Here is a 16,662-nt window from a genome sequence, read left to right as displayed (position 1 = left end):
CACCTCACGACACCAGCCATGGAGGCCTGTGAGGACGACAGTGATGAGTCAGAGAAGCAGATGACAGCGAGCAATGTTGGGGTTCAGGAGCAGAGTCGGGGCTGAGGTGAGGAACTGTTTTCTACATGTCGGGTAGGCCAGGCTCTCTCAGCCTTGCTAGGCCACTTTGCCTAATTCTTTTCTTTTCTTTTCTTTTCTTTCTTTTTTTTTTTTTTTTTTTTGAACTCACTCTGTAGACCAGGTTGGCCTAGGCAACTTTGTGAATGATTCCACTGAAGGTTTTTTTTTAAAAAACTAAATATTTATTTGATTCGTATTTACAAAGGTGGGGAGGAGACTAAGGGCAAGCCCAAGCACACCCCCCACACCTGGATGGCCAGGCCCCTCACGCTGCAGAGGCAGACACAGCTGGAAGGGACAGGATTTATGTTGCATACTTGAACTACAGCGAGTGTAAGACTGGTCCTATTTACAGGGCAGAAACACTACAGGTGGAGCGTGGGGGTGGCAGAGCAAGCACCAGAGTCCTGGCCAGAGGGTACCAGCTTGCTGCCTTGCCCACCTCTCCGGAGGCATCTCCTTGGCCCCGCTGGGATTCTCTGGGAAAACAGGCCTGCTCACATGATGCTTGCTGGGGTGAAGACAGGGCCCACACACAAGGTGTCTGTGATCTCCCAGCCGCAGGACAGAGGTTTACACACACCCTCAGCGTCCTGGTCTTCTTCTGCAGGCAGCAGCTGCCCTCGAAGCGCTTCCCTGAGAGCAAGAGACAAATGGTGATGGCACCCAGCATGGGGACGGAGGCCCAGGGCTTCCTGTGGCTCCTGCTTCTATACAGAGTCCAGTCTCATTATACACAGGTCTTTCACCTGAGCCCTAAGCGAAGACAAGGGCAAGGACAAGGGAGGCCTGTGGCCCTTGTCACCACTGTTTCTTCACACGTGATAAAGGAAAGGTGCTCATACTTACTGAGATTTTTCTGTGCATCAGACACGGTGCTAGGTTTGCCCCCCCACCCCCCCACCTCCACACATTACCTAAGTTCATTCTTCCAAAAGCACTGCAGGAAAACCAAACCATCTCTATTTTCCCGAAGAGGAAACTGAGACTCAGAGAGGAAGAGCTGCTCGTGACTCCTCCCTAACAGCTGGGGAGACTAGGACCAAGCCCAGCTCTCATCTCCACAGCCCAGGTTTAGCCTGCCGCACCCCACTCTCACAAGCTGGCTCTTATCTTCCCTTTCCATGTGGATGAGCAGTCCTACCATCTGATCAGCTGTTCACAAGGTTGCTGCCACAGCCAGCAACCTTGCCCCACACCCAGCCCAGCCCCGCCCAGCTCCGCCCCGCCCCGCCCCGCCCCGCCCATTCATCCATCTCTGTCTCTCACTGGGATCCCCTGACCTGCTTCCGTCCCTCCAGACAGACACAGCACGGAAGGCAAACTCTCCTCTTGCACCTTCCTGCCAGACTCACAGCCCAGGAGACTGGCCCCTGTGCACCCCATGTTCCCTGTGGCACCCCCAGTTGTCACCATAGCACCCATCACACATCCCTCCGCAGCACCATGCTGTCCTATCTGCGTTATCCACGCTAATTCCTCCCCAGCATCCAGGTTTGGAGCCCGACAGACACTGCAGGGCCCTACTCACAGAACAGCCCTCCTTGTATCAAGGGCTCACTGTCTGCATCCCTGGCATCCCTTCACCAACAGCGGGCAGGGGATGTGGCTGAATCCCTCACTGCTGCCATGCTGCAGTGGGTTAGCACCATAGTCACTCACTGGACAGACAGGGGTACTCGCTAGAGGGCGCTGTGGGGAAAACGGTATGAGGACTGTGCCAGCTTGCCTTTCACCTCTGGGGTCTACCCCTCCTCTTCTATTCAATTCCTCACATTCGTTTCCACGTGTCCTCCACGGACAGGAAGACCTCCCTCCTGGCTGCTTCATATGACAGCAAACCAGAGGGAGGTGGGAGGCTCTGCCCCTGCTCTCCCGTCTGTAACCCTTCAATGGTCCCCAGCTGCCTTCAAGACCAAGTCCAGGCTAGGCCTCCAAGGTTCTCAACTCAGTCTTCCCAACATGCCATTGCTTGAAGATGGACAGAGACGACAGCAATTCTGTGACAGAACAGTGCCCTCTCAGGTCTCCTCACTTTTTAGCTACCCTCTTGGCTGCTGTCCTGGACTCCCAGGCTTCCAAGACCTATCAGAGTTCTAAGAAGCTTCCATGAACAGCCTGTCAACCCACAGCCCCCCGACCCTAAGGCCCTTCCCACTCTGTGCCAGGATCTTTGGGTACAGATTGACACTTTGGCTCAACTGACAACATTAGACACTCCTGTGCCTTCAGGGCCTGGCACAGAGTAGGCCTCAAAGCAAAACATGTTAGAGGTATTTTTGACATGGGAGATTTTCTGACATGCCCACTTGCCTATCTGTGTCAGCATTTGGTGTCTCTGGTAATGAATGTGGTGACTTTCCACAGCCTCATCCACCTGGAGTTGTTTTACTTTGGGGTTTGTCCGTCTGTTCGTTGGGCTTTGTCAAATATACCTCAATGGCAAAATGACTGCATGGGCCTACCCTGTACCCCACTGGAGAGACACAATGAGAACATTGAATAGATGAATGAAATGTGACACTCCCTGTGCCCTTCAGACCTGGCATTGGTGATGCTCCTGGGGGCTCTCAGGATATCCGCCCACTCAGTTCTGAGGGGCCTGCATACAAGCCCCTCCCAGGTGCCCTGCCCTCTGAGCCCTGTTGTAGCCTGGCACCAACCATGTGACCTCTCCAGAAACAATGCTGAACCTCAGAGATTTGTGGGGTAAAAGGAAAGAGTGTGGAGTGCCTAACAGTGTGGAGTGTGGAGACCCAACAGACGTGAGTGTCCCTCAGGTGTTGGCAATCTCCACCTCAGATACCTCTGACCTCAGAGGAGACTGGCAGAATTACCATTACTGTCCCTTCTTAAACAAGAAGGGCCAGCAGAGTGGCTCAGCAGAGTAAGCACAGGTCATAGAGCTGCCACCTAGCCACCGCCCCTGCCTGCATCTGTTCACATCCTCCTTCCTGCGCCTACAGCTGGAATGGTCTTTAGAAAACGCTGCCAGGACCAGAACAGACCACGCTTCAACCCTGGCCTTGCTTTCTGTGTCCATCACTCTGCCTCCAAGGCCTTCCCAGGACTGGCCCTGCTTCCCCGTGCAGTCACAAGCAACATCCATTGAGGAACATACCCCATTCCTTCTCCCACTTGTCTGCTAACCCTCACCTTCTCAGGGAGCAGGCATGGGGCTCTGGTCGGAATAGAGCCCCTATCCAGCACAGTACTAGCCATAGGACTGTGTGCCCCATTTGAGGCTGAGCATCCCCTGTGACCATAGCCAGGTACCCAGTACAGGCCTTACCGAGGTGGCCAAACTGGATTCCAAAACAACAGACTCTGGGCTCTGTCTCCCTATTGCTCTGCCCAACTCTCTCACCCCACTTCACAGCAGGACCCTCTTACCAGGCTAGCCGGGACATGGCATAAGTGACTCTGCAGGCCTGGGTCTCCCCAAGGAGGGACTTCGTGTCCACGGTGTAAGCACCCATGTTGTCAAAGACCAGCCAGTCCCCTACTTGTAGTTGCGGCAGCCACAGGCCCTCAGCCACACAGTCGCAGCCATCAACTGCTGGGCCCCACAGGCTGCTGCTGTACAGCGGTTGATCCGCAGATGGTTTCTGTAGGAGAGAAGGGGAGACGCCTCAGCTCCGATGGACATACCACGCCCTCAAGTATTTCCTCCCTCAGACACCTGCTCTAGCCCCCACAGCTGACATGGGTAGTATTTAATTTCCAGGGGTGTGACTTTGGGCAAGAACGTAAACCTCAGGTGCCTCAGGTTGCTTGTCTGAAAAATAGGGATAAATATCACCTACTTTACCTGGCTGCTGGGAGGGGAAATCAATCAGTGCACATAGATCATTTAAGGCCAGCTGGCAGAGGGCGAGTCTGGGGGGCTCATGCTAGTCCGACGGTGGCTGTCACTGGGTCTGTGAGTCCAGTCGGACTGGCCCCTTTAGACCTCCCTTGCATCTACACCTCTACAGCCCTTTCCATGAGCTCATTCCCAGCCTCTCTTCCAGCCCTGAAGCTTTCTCTTCTAGGAAGCATGGCCGGGAGGCAGAAGCCGAAAGCCCACAGGGGAGTAAGAGTCACCCTGACTCGGGTTTCAGACCGACAGACTGTCATCTCTGATCTGGCAGAGTCTACAGAGGCCATAGGTCAAACACACTGACTCCCAACTTCAGTGATCTTGGAATTCACTCTGTAGACCAGGCTGGCCTCAAAATCACAGAAAGTCCACCTGCTTTTGCCTCCTGAGTGCTGGGATTAAAGGTATGTGCCACCAACGTCCAGCTAATGGCTAACTTTCTTCTTAAATGATTTCCAAATGGAAAAGAAATCTCTGACAGTCCATCTCTGGACAACTAAAGTATCAGTTCAATTCTGTGCACAGTTTAGGGCTCCTGCTGGGCAGGTCCTAGAAGAGGGGTCACAGCTGAAGGAGAGACATGGGTGGGGTCCTCTGAGTGGCCTCGCTGGCCCCTTGCTCTGCCTGCTGCAATTCTGGCCACATGTCAGCTGCTCCTGGGCTACTCTCCAGCAAACCTGCCTCCCCTACACCTAATTTTACCCCCCAGATCTTCCCTCTCTCCAAGCCTGCCATGTTTTCTTTAGGTTCAGAGGTAGCATCCCAAGCCCCTGGAAGCTTGACACCCCTCAGAGTCCCACCTCTCACGGCACTCGTGATTGGTAACGAAACACTGATGTGCTCGGGCCCAACTTCCCTACAGAGTAAATTCTGTCAGCTGAAGGGCAAGTGTCCAGTGTCTTTCTGTCCCCCACACTCCAGTCTGGCCCTAGCAGGTACTAGTTTCAATATTTATAACCGATTGCATGCCATGCGTGGGTAGGGTCTATAGAAAGAAAAATTGACATGCATACAAGCCATCCAAAGGGCCTGGGAGGGGGCAGTGAGGACCAGCAGAAGAAAGGCCAGCCATCAGCTGAGCCAGCTCAGGGCTGAGGGGAAACTAAGAAAGAGGGACTGTTTCCATAAGTATAAATGAGGTTCACACGGGTGACAAAAATTAACAGTGCCCAGTCCTATCAAGAAGGAAAGGGTCCATGATGAGAGCTAGCCTGTATTCACCAGTCCATTCACTTGTTGAGCACCTATTGTATACCAGGCTCTTCAGTGGGAGTGAGCACACACACACACAAAAAATTAAATTTAAAGGGAGAATGAACTGATGCTCATCCGTTTAGCTTCATATCTTTTTTTTTTCTCTTCGTTTTTTCCAAACAGGGTTTCTCTGTGTAGCCCTGTATATCCTGGAATTCACTCTGTAGACCAGGCTACCCTTGAACTCACAGATCCTGGCCTCTGCCTCCTGAGTGGTGGGACTAAAGGTGTGCACCACCTAGCCCCAGTCTCTAGAAAAAAAAAAATTGAGTGGATGGTCTGTCTTGAGGGACAGGTGCTCTGTTTGGGAAAACAGCCTTTAAAGCCTTCTCCACAACAAAGACAAAGATACCGTTAGGTTATAAGTTACCATCCTCTTGCCTATTAGAGGTACAAGCTTAAAAACAGACAAAAAAAAACCCAGCTGTGTGTGGTGCTGGGGTCAAGCGTGGGACCCCATGTGTGCTAGCCAGGAGCTCTACTGCTGAGCCACACAGCCAGCTCTTTTTGTCTTTATTTTATTTTTAAATTGACACCTTGTGACTGTTCTGTCTCTCGTGCTATTCATTCACTTATTCAGTCGTTTCTCTTTTTGTGGGACTAGGTATTGCAGGACATCTGATCGCAGTGTGAACCCCAAGACTGGGTTATTTGCTATAAAAACAAACAAACAAATAAAAAACTTTTTCTAGTTGTGGAGTGGCTCAACCCCTAGCACACACCTTTAATCCCTCTGGCTGGAACACAGACATGCCCTCAGTACACCTTTAATCCTAAACAATGAAGGGAAAGCTAGTTTGTAAAAGGAAACAGCCATGTTTGAAAGAGATATCTAATTGAATGGCAGACGAAGTGATGGATCAGAAAAAGACAGAATACACCCAACTCTCCTAGGAAGAGAAAGGGAAACTACTTAAGAGAGCACAGAGAGAGGAAGAGGCAGTTTACCAGGGCAGTTAGAGAGAGACAGCTTGCAGAGAGAACAAACTAGACACAGGTGAAGACAGAACAAGCCAAAGAATGAGAAGGAGCCAGAAGATTAGAACAGATTGCTAGAGTTAGTATAAGGCCAAGCAAGAGAAGACTGACTGAATCAGTCAGCTTGGAGAGGAGCAGCTGAGTTGAACCAGCCAGCCAGAGATCAAAAAGAACTAGAAAGGGGTGAGCTTATTCTGAAGCAAGTCTCAGAGGCTGAAAACACTCTAGGCCTAGATTAGATTGTACAGAGGCTAGAAGCTTCCAAAATGAGGCCTAAGTTAGCAGAAAGAGGCAGTGATCCTTGGAGATTACAGTTACATCAGGAGAATAAAGTTAACTTTTACAACTAGGCCTGAATCTAGGGCCTGGCACTTGCCACGCAGGCGCTCTACCACTGAAATGTGTCCACAGCTCCCTTCGTTCTGTATGTTTGAGACAGGGTCTCCCTCAGTCATCCATGCTGGCCTTGAACTCACTCTGTAGACCATACAGGCCTTGAACTTGATGTTTCAGCAAGACTGTCTCAATAAATAAATAAATAAATAAATAAATAAATAAACAAGATATTGGGGAGGGATGGGGACATGGCACACAAGGACCTGAGTTCAGATCTTCAACACACTCATACAAAGCAGAATCTTTGTATGAGTATGCCTGGAATCTTGGGCTGGGAAGGCAGAGATGGAGGATCTATGACCAGCTATTCTTGCTTAGTCAGTGAGCTTCGGGCTCAGAGAGCCAGGGATGGGGTACACAGAAAGGTGGGGTACATGGGCCCCTAAAGTAAATAATCCATTTTTATATATACCATATAAAACGCTCCAAAATATTTTTAGTGGAAGAAGAGAGAGTTGTTGACAGGCAGCAACAAAAGTGGGTGGGACACTGGAACATAACCTTAGGATAAAAACCCTATTTGTAGATGTACAGGCAGAGATCGGACAGGAAATTTCAGCTAATCAAGTCCATCCTTATGGTCAAAAAATCCCCTTCAGGAACCAAGAAATGCACCTCTGAAAGGGAAGGAGAGGCGATACCCAACACCCATCACTGTCCTTATAACACAGAAAATGCAGGTCTGTGACTCCAACTCAATGTCTAGTGCATGCAAGGCTACATCAGATGCCCAGCGACGGTTGTATTCTTGATTAAAACTGCAGACAAAACAAAGCCCCTCCATGGGGACAGTCTACTTATGCCAATGAGCTAACCCTAACCATGTAGAGACCTGCTAAGAGCAGCCTCACTTAGAAATGGAAGTGACTTTAGGAGTCAAAAGATCTGCCCCCTCATTTTCCAAAGAAACCAGAGCCCCTGGCTTCAGTAGCCATTCTGTAGCCTGCCTATGATTCTTCTGCTGCCATGTGGCAGACCTGGGTCCTAAACCTGTTTTTTTTTTTTACTCCAAATCTAAGGCTCTCTGTTATCATTATTCTCTCTCTCTCTCTCTCTCTCTCTCTCTCTCTCTCTCTCTCTCTCTCTCTGTGTGTGTGTGTGTGTGTATGTGTATGTATATATGTGTGTATACACACATACATCATGAGAAATACTGGCATTACAGCATTTACAATGTTACAATAGAAGGATGTATATAGAAAATGAAGAAATAAAACACTTCATTATAGATATGCCCAGCCAGTAGAAAGAGCAGGAAGTGGGTCTGGCAAGACAGCCAGCAAGGAAAGGTGTGCACTGCCAAACATGACAGCCTGGGTCCAATCTCCAGGACCCATGTGGGGAAGGTGGGAACCAACACACACACAGAGAGAGAGAGAGAGAGAGAGAGAGAGAGAGAGAGAGAGAAGACAAAGTGAATAAATAAATGTATAAAAATGATAAAACTCAAAGGAGTTGGGGTAATGGCTAGAAGAAATCATTGTTAGCACACAAGTCAGTGTCTAAGCTCAGAGACAAAGTTTCTACTCACAAAAGTAATAGAAGCATTGTTATAAAATTATTGGATATATTTGGGCCATGCTAATATTTAATCAAGGAAAGTCTTAAGACCCTAGTGGGGAAATAAAATAGATGAGCCGTACACTCTTCTAGCTAGAAAATTTTAATAAAGCAAAAGTAAATTCCTCCCTAATCTAAAACAGACTAAATGAATTACTCATAGAGACTGTCCAGACATTTTTCTTAGTACTAGAAAGCATGTAAAATAATCATGGGCTTATCAAAGGATATCAATTAAATAATGACACTGTGGTTGGTTAATTCATATAAATCTACCCTTATATCATGTATGAAAGAGTATCTGTGTGCTTGCCTGACAACTAAAGGAATACAGTTTCAAGCCAAGCGGTGGGCTCACCTTGTGATCTCAGAACTCCAGAAGCTAAGGCAAGAGGCTCACAGGCTGGCAGCCTGGCTGCACAGTGAGACTCTGCCAAAGAACAATCACTAAAACAATTCAAAAGAAGAAGGCTGTAAACTTTCCAGCCTCTTCGATGTGTGGTCCACCCAAGCACATCGCCCTCCTTCCTTTTCTGGGGTTAACCACTGTCGTGTTCAGCATTCTCTTGGCTTAAAAAAAAATGTTTCTATGAATGTACCTAACGTTAAATGATAGGTTTCACTCTGCGTGCTTTTGACAGCTACACACTTGACACAGTTGACACCTGTGTCCCCAGTGCTGGCACAGGCACGCTGCACAGAGCTCCGTGCAGGTCACACGTTCACTCACTAGTTACTCTGCTGACAGACGTTAAGGTTGCTTCTGGTGTTCTGTACTGTACAACTGATGCTGTGTGTAGTCTGTGATAGCAACTCAAGCACCCGGGAACTTGCTGGGACAAAGGGTACACATGGTTAGCCTTATCTGACACTGTCAATCTGTTTCCTGACACAGACACACCGATGCTCACCGGCTGTGTCTGGGACACCCACCTATGGCACATCCTCACCCATTACTGTCTGGGATAAAGCATACCTCGCTTTCATTTGCATTCCCTCGGCTGCAGTGAGCAGCTTTCCTTTTCAGTTTGACTCTCTCCTTCCAGGTACTGCCAGACAAATTTTTCACAAGTTCTTCATGTAACATAGGCAAACACCAGTCCTCAGGCAGGCACGGTGATACCCACTTGTAATCCCAGCACTCAGGAGGCAGAGGCAGGAGGACTGTTGCAAGTTCAAAGTCAGCCTGACCTACATAGTGAATTCTAGGCCAGATGGGAGTACATAGTGACAGCCTGCTGCAAAATACATACATGCATGGATGCATGCATGCTTGCACACATAGACAAATAAAGCTTTAAAGTCTTTCCCTATCTACTTTTCCCATTTTAGAATAGTCTCTGTTGCATGCTTCTTTGCCCCAGATGAGCTCCCTTCCTGTGATGTCACTGATGCTCAAGTTTCAGGTCACTTTGCAGAGAGAAGCCATTCCTCAGTTCCTAAGTCCCTTCCTCATGCAACTTCCCTTCAGGACCAGAGGTGGCAGTGTTTACTCCACTTAGCAATAAATTCTCTCTCTCTCTCTCTCTCTCTCTCTCTCTCTCTCTCTCTCTCTCTCTGCCTCTCTCTCTCTGCCTCTCTCTCTGCCTCTCTCTCTCTCTCTCTCTGCCTCTGTCTCTGTGTGTGTGTATGTGTGTGTGAGAGAGAGAGAGAGAGAGAATGAATGAATGAATGAATGAATGAATGAATGAACAAACGAACAAATAGTGCTGCGGCTTAAACCCATATCTCAAACATACTAAGTTCTATCACTGAGCTGCCATGAGCATACAGTTTTATTTAAATATTAGTATGTTAGATATTTGATGTTGTTGAGACAGAGTCTTACTATATAGACCAGGCTGGCCTCAAACTCACAATCCTTCTTCCTCAGCTTCCAATGTACTGGGACTATGGGTGTGTGTCACCATGCCCAGATATTTTGAGTTATATGCATATTCTTGTGTATTCAGGTGTGTGTGTGTGTGTGTGTGTGTGTGTGTGTCTGTCTGTCTGTGTATCTGTGTATCTGTGTGTGTCTGTGCCCATGCACATGAGATCCAGAGGTCAACCTCTGGTATCATCCCTCAGGAGCCATCTACCTTGGATTTTGAGACAGGGTCTCTATAGTGGTTTAAATGAGAATGAGAATGTCTCCCATAGGCGCATGTGTTTGAAGGCTTGGTCCCCAGTTAGTAAAACTGTTCGGGAAAGACTAGGAGGTGTGGCCTTAGGGGTGAGCTTTGAGGTTTCAAAACTCCATGGCAGACTCAGTCTCCCTTCTCCTCCTTCTCCTCTTCTTCTTCTTCCTCCTCTTCCTTTCCCTCCTCCTCTTCCTCTTTCTCCTCCTTCCCCCCCCCCCAGATCAGAATGTAAAGCTCTCAGCAACTGCTCCAGTGCCATGCCTGTCTTCTCCCTGAACTTCTTCATGAACTATAAGTGTGCCCAATTAAATGCTTTCTGTTTTGCATTGCCTTGGTCATGGTGTCTCTTCACAGCAATAGAACAGTCTCTCACTGGGACCTGGGAATGTGATGATTGGAGTAGGTTTTACTGGCTGGTAATCCCCAGAGCCCCATTTCCCACAGCGTCCTCAGTGCTGGGATTACAAGAGTGCACCACCAAACCTGGTTTTTTTTCTTCTTTTTACAAGGGTATTGGAGACTAAACTCGGGTTCTCAGTCACGTGTAACAAGCACTTTGCCAACTGAACTATTTCCACAGTGCCTAGATGTACTTGCTATATACAAACATTTAAAACATTGAGTTGTCTAAAATAGCACACATTCCAGTACTTCATAGAGAGTACAATTGGTTGAGAGGCGAGATCATAGTTTAAGTGGGAGGAGGGATAGTAGATTGGGTGGGAGGAGGGATAGTAGATTGGGTGGGAGGAGGGATAGTAGATTGGGTGGGAGGAGGGATAGTAGATTGGGTGGGAGGAGGGGTAGTAGATTGGGTGGGAGGAGGGATAGTAGATTGGGTAGGAGGAGGGATAGTAGATTAGGTGGGAGGAGGAATAGTAGATTGGGTGGGAGGAGGGGTAGTAGATTGGGTGGGAGGAGGGATAGTAGATTGGGTGGGAGGAGGGATAGTAGATTGGGTGGGAGGAGGGATAGTAGATTGGGTGGGAGGAGGGATAGTAGATTGGGTGGGAGGAGGGATAGTAGATTGGGTGGGAGGAGGGATAGTAGATTGGGTGGGAGGAGGGATAGTAGATTGGGTGGGAGGAGGGATAGTAGATTGGGTGGGAGGAGGGATAGTAGATTGGGTGGGAGGAGGGATAGTAGATTGGGTGGGAGGAGGGATAGTAGATTGGGTGGGAGGAGGGATAGTAGATTGGGTGGGAGGAGGGATAGTAGATTGGGTGGGAGGAGGAATAGTAGATTGGGTGGGAGGAGGGATAGTAGATTGGGTGGGAGGAGGGATAGTAGATTGGGTGGGAGGAGGGATAGTAGATTGGGTGGGAGGAGGAATAGTAGATTGGGTGGGAAGAGGAATAATAGAGTACAAGGGGATTTTATGAGAGTCTTGAGATAAGATTACATTTTGTTTAAAAAAAAAAAAAAACATTGACAGAACTGGAGAGATGGCTCAGTGGTTAAGAGCACTGGATCTTCCAGAGGAACCAGATCTGGTTCCAAACACTCACATGGCAGCTCACAACAGTCTGCGACTCCAGCTCTTGTGAATGTAATGGCCTCTTCTGGCCTCTGCAGGAGCTGTTTGCATGTGGTGCACATACTTACCTGCAGGGAAACACTCATACACATAAAATAAAAATAAACAGATTTTGTAAAGGCATTGGCAGCAAAGGAGATAAAACAATAAACACAATCAGAATATTTCTATGAGCACAATAGTAAAGTGTGTTATTTCAGATAATTAAAAAAACAAAAAGCCACAATGCTCCTAAGTCTAGTAAGGGATCCATCTAGTTAGGGATCCATCATTAGAATATCATTCTTAAAGGTGATTCCATCTCAACAATGTCAGACAAGCCGCTCACTCAGGATCATTCTGACAGGAGGCCGTGCATGAATGAGAATAACAAGGCCCCACAGCGCTTGCGTGGCCGATGAGGCAGTGATTGTAGAAGGAAGGCAGTCTTTTCACAGGAGCTTCTCTGACATGAGCAGATAATCAAAGATGAATAAAGCATGCCCGCTCCCCGCAAGTGGCTCACAGTCTGCAGAGAAGAAGCATTCCACCTTACCAAGTCTGAGACTCTGAACAAGGAACTCCACCCCCTAAGGCCAGTTTTCTCATCAGAAAATGAGATCAATAAGATGCTTACAAGAATTGAGAGTAATGACGTGTGAAATGCTTAACACAGAAACCATGGCTATAAGCACATAATATCAACTGTTCCCAGTACATCCATGACGCAGGCAGCAATGAGGCGTGTGCACTCAGCATGAGAGGGGCCAGGATGGTGAGCAGAGTTCATTAGGGTAGCGGGCTTTCCCCTTTCTGACTACCCACGTTTCCAAAGTCTGTTTGGTTCCAGCAGTGACACACTGCTGTGGCAGTCCCATGTTCAGGAGGCTAAAACAGGAGGCCACCATGGGCAACACAGCAAGATCCTGTCTTTAAAGGGGGTGGGGGAAGGGAGGGGGTGGAAAGAGTGACTTTCTCTACATTGTAGTGAATGGATGCTAAGCAGGCAGGAGGAAGGGCCAGAGGAGGGGGCCAGAGGAGGGGCCAGAGCAGAGGGGCCAGATGGTCGCTTGGGTGGCTCAAACAGAGGGTGGCCCCACACAATGGTGACAACAGGAAAAAAGGAGATAAACTCAAATGGTTTGGGGATCTAGAATCAAGAACTGCAGGTGTACTCCATAGGGAGCACAGGGAAGACAAGAACCCACCATGCCAAGTCCTTCAGCCTAGCTGACCACTGAGAGAAGGAGCTATGTACTGGAAATTAAGAGTTCAGAGCTGAGCAAGTTTAACCTGAGGTGTCTGTGAGACACAGGAAAATCCTGTGGCAAAACCAAAACCAAAACCTTACTAAGGCCTGACCCTCAGAAGGGATTCATGCCATGCCCAGTACTGTAGACCTGATCAGAGGCCCACAGCTCAGACGTCAGAGACTTTAGGGGGAAGCCAATTACTGTTGTCTTTCTAAACAGTCACACTGACAAAGCGCTTTCTAAATCTTTGTCTAGAGCAGTGGTTCCCAACCTTCCTAATGCTGGAACCCTTTAATACAGTTCCTCATGTTGTGTTGACCCCCAACCATAAAAACATTGTGCTAGTTCCTAACTGTAATCTTGCTACTATTATGAGTTGTGATGTAAATATCAGATATGCAGGATATCTGATCCCTGTGACCCCCGAGGGGTCGGGACCCGTAGGTTGAGAACACTGTCCATGCTCTTTACCTAGGCCCGAGACGCCTCTTTATTGTTCTCACCATCACAGAGATTCGAAACTGGCTTTTGTACTCATAAACTCATTACAGCCGAGGTTACCTGCACAAGACCAGCCACCAAGATCAGTCAGCATCCCAGCAGGCAGCAGTCTTGGACTCAATGGGTTATAAAGGCTGGGGGCGTGACAGAGGTCGTAGAGTGCATTGGGATGTGGGGTCAGAGGAGGGGACTGGGAGTATAAATGATCAAGATATGTTATTGACATGTATGAAATGGTCAAAGAATAAGTAAAACATATTTTTTAAGTAGGAAATAGGAACTGGAAATAGTAAGCTACTAGGCTGGCCCAGTCTAACCTGGTCTAACCTGGTCTCTAAGTCTGACTAGTAGGATGTGGACTGCCACAAAAATACAGAATGTAAAAGACTGGATTCCTCTGAGCATCAGGGAGGCTTCTTCAGTCACAGCTGTGACTGGAAACCATAGTTGACTTTGGAACGAGACCTCACAAGGCCAGTGCACCATGGGGAGGCCCCTGAATGAGGCAAAGATGAGCTCCCCCTGCCTGCCATGGGGTAAGGTGTGGAGAGGGCCTTGTGGAGATGCTGAGCTTTGAGGATACAGACACAGGCAGCCTTGTCTCATTTTCTCTCCCGATCCACTGTGCACACTAAAGCTGGGAGGCCCATGTGCTTTGTTGCTCTGGTTCCCCTGTTCATAAAAATCTACACAGTCAAGCTCCAGGGACTAACGGCAGGCGGAGAATCACAGATATCTGTCAAGACACTCAGAGCTGGAAACAGGAAGCCAAGCAGCCAGGTCTATCCTGACTGAAGTACTACATAACCACAAAGAAACATTGTAAACTGAGTCAACGGCACAGCAATAGCTACGCCCCATGGAAATGAAAACGAGAATTACGAAGCAACATCACTCCAATGTTATGAAAACAAGTACTTTGTGTTTTCTAAAAGAATGAAAAGAAATACAACATTCTGCATGTAAAGACTACGAGCATTAATTTCACCCTTACATCACCATCATCATCATCATCATCATCATTTTGGACAGGTTCTATGAAGTCTAGGCTGACCTTGAACTCATATCCTGAGGGCTGAGATTCTAATTACGTCCCATGCCTAGATCTTTTGTCTATTTTTTTAAACCATTTTAGTGTGCGTTGAACCCAGGGCCTCTTGTGTGCTCGTCAAGTTCTCTACCGCTGAGCTACACTCTGGGAACACAGCTCGGTGACAGTCATGGTCAGCACGACTTGGCATTTCTGAGGCCTCCGGTTTGAGCCCCAGCATCACAAAGACTAATTAAATAAGAGTTAGATAAAATCATACGCACAGGATGGCAGCGGCACATTCACAGGGGTGGGCTCACCTTCTGCAGGGCGGGGGTGGGGCAGGTGTTGTCAAACAGGACTGAGTTGAAGACCCCATAAACGCCCTCATCAAGGTGGTACACGATGCTCTTAGGGGCTGCGCCGGTTTGCTCTGCGAGGAAGGGAGAGAACAGGGGCCACACAAGCAGAATGTGAGGGGCCTGGGAGTCAGACGCTGGCACCACAGTGAGCCCAGTAAGGAGAGGGCTGTGTGGCAAAGGGTTGCCCTTTCTAGCTATGAGATAGACCCTGCAACAAAAGCCACTAAAAGCCATCTTTTTGGTGACATGGATCCACTTCTGAGTCAAGATGCCATAATTCCCTGTCGCCTCTGAGCCCCTCGAGGCCCCAGGAAAAGCAGGAAGACAGCTCACCAAAACTCAGGTCAGCAGGACATTAAGTCACTTTCTCAGAAGCACGAGACAGGGAGGAGGTGTGCTCCAAGGAACCAGGCGGGCTAGCCACACTAGGTAGGATAGCCCCCAAGGCTATAAGAGGTCAGGAGAAAGCAGGAATGCACATATGCACACGAACTGACCACGCTGCCTGGAGCCCCCACGCTGGAGCCCCAACGAGCTCTATCTGAGGAAGAGCACAGCACTGTGAGGCTCTCCGGTGTGAAGGGCCTGGAGCATAGGGCAAAGCCCAAAATCAGATTCACTGACACCGGTCACTCATGGGGTTCTGACGGATCCCTGTGGGAAGCGTGGTCTATCTGGAAGGACAGAGAAGTCACTGATGCCAGTTGTGTGGTCACGTGAGCTCTGAGTCACGTGATGCCGTTGGTGTGGGTACGTGAGCTCCGAGTCAGCCTGAGCTAAACTTGAACGCCAGCACTGCTCTTTATCAACCCTGTGTCCCGGAACTGATTACTTAACCTGTCCCTGACTATGTTCTGGCCTGCATGAACAAATGTTTTCATGAGGTTATGAGAAAGGATGAGTAGAGGCAGACATGGCGTCAGATGCAAGCTCACCTCTAGCTACGCATTAACCTGTTCATTTACATTCTCCTTGACTCCATTTCTCATCCATAAAAGCAGCAGTCCTCAACCTGTCGTTCAAGACCCCTTTGGGGGTCAAGTGACCCTTTCACAGGGGTCTGCTAACACCATGGGAAATATCAGATACTCACATTATTATTTAAAACAGTAGCAAAATTACATCTGTGAAGTAGCAATGAAAATAATTTTATGGTAGGGGTCACCACCACGTGAGGAACTGTATTAAAGGGTTGCAGCATTAGGAAGGCTGAGAACCACTGGAGTAAAGGGATAAAATTGTCTTTGGGGTGAGGGGAACTGACTGCAACTTTCCCTATAGTAAAGGCCCATTCTCCAGAAGACTCCACCCCTGCTTAGCTGGCCACTGTCTCAGCTTCAGGGAAGAACTGGGCTCTGATGCCCATCTGGCACCCCACCTACCCTCCCTGCTGGGCTGGTCCAGAACCTCCTTCTTGGCAACGATGCTGACGGCCACAGTGAAGGCAGAAGTCACATAGTAGCGCCCCAGCTCAGCAAGGATGTCCACACCGCAGCCCTCAGGGAAGTACAGGTCCAAGGCTGAGTTAATCACTGAGGCCATCTGGAGAGAAGAACGTGCGGGACTATGAGATTTCGAGAAGAATCTGGCAGTGGAAAGGTCCCAGCTGGTAGCTGGGTGACAGCTAGCCAGGAAGGGCGAGGCTGGGGCAGAGCTGGAGTGAGGACCTCGTGTAGCTCACTCCTCTAGATAATCTCACATAGAAAG

At 48.7% G+C, this 16,662-nt stretch overlaps 1 protein-coding gene across 7 annotated transcripts in view; it reads right to left on the bottom strand.

The window, feature by feature from the left end:
- Positions 1–293: 293 nt before the first annotated feature.
- Positions 294–16,662, bottom strand: part of Azin2 (antizyme inhibitor 2) — a 31,742-nt gene continuing 15,373 nt past the window's right edge. For all 7 annotated transcript variants that reach the window (XM_034503631.2, XM_076934161.1, XM_076934162.1 and 4 more), the window contains 4 exons: positions 16,338–16,497; positions 14,914–15,026; positions 3,514–3,728; positions 294–756 (listed from right to left, as the gene is read on the bottom strand). In XM_034503631.2, the coding sequence (XP_034359522.1) occupies positions 618–756; positions 3,514–3,728; positions 14,914–15,026; positions 16,338–16,497 (627 nt within the window). In that variant the 3' untranslated portion in view covers positions 294–617. The remainder of the gene's footprint in view (positions 757–3,513; positions 3,729–14,913; positions 15,027–16,337; positions 16,498–16,662) is intronic.

Source organism: Arvicanthis niloticus, chromosome 5 (assembly GCF_011762505.2).
Source record: "Arvicanthis niloticus isolate mArvNil1 chromosome 5, mArvNil1.pat.X, whole genome shotgun sequence".
NCBI lineage: Eukaryota > Metazoa > Chordata > Mammalia > Rodentia > Muridae > Arvicanthis > Arvicanthis niloticus.
This window is presented reverse-complemented; position numbering and strand designations above follow the sequence as displayed.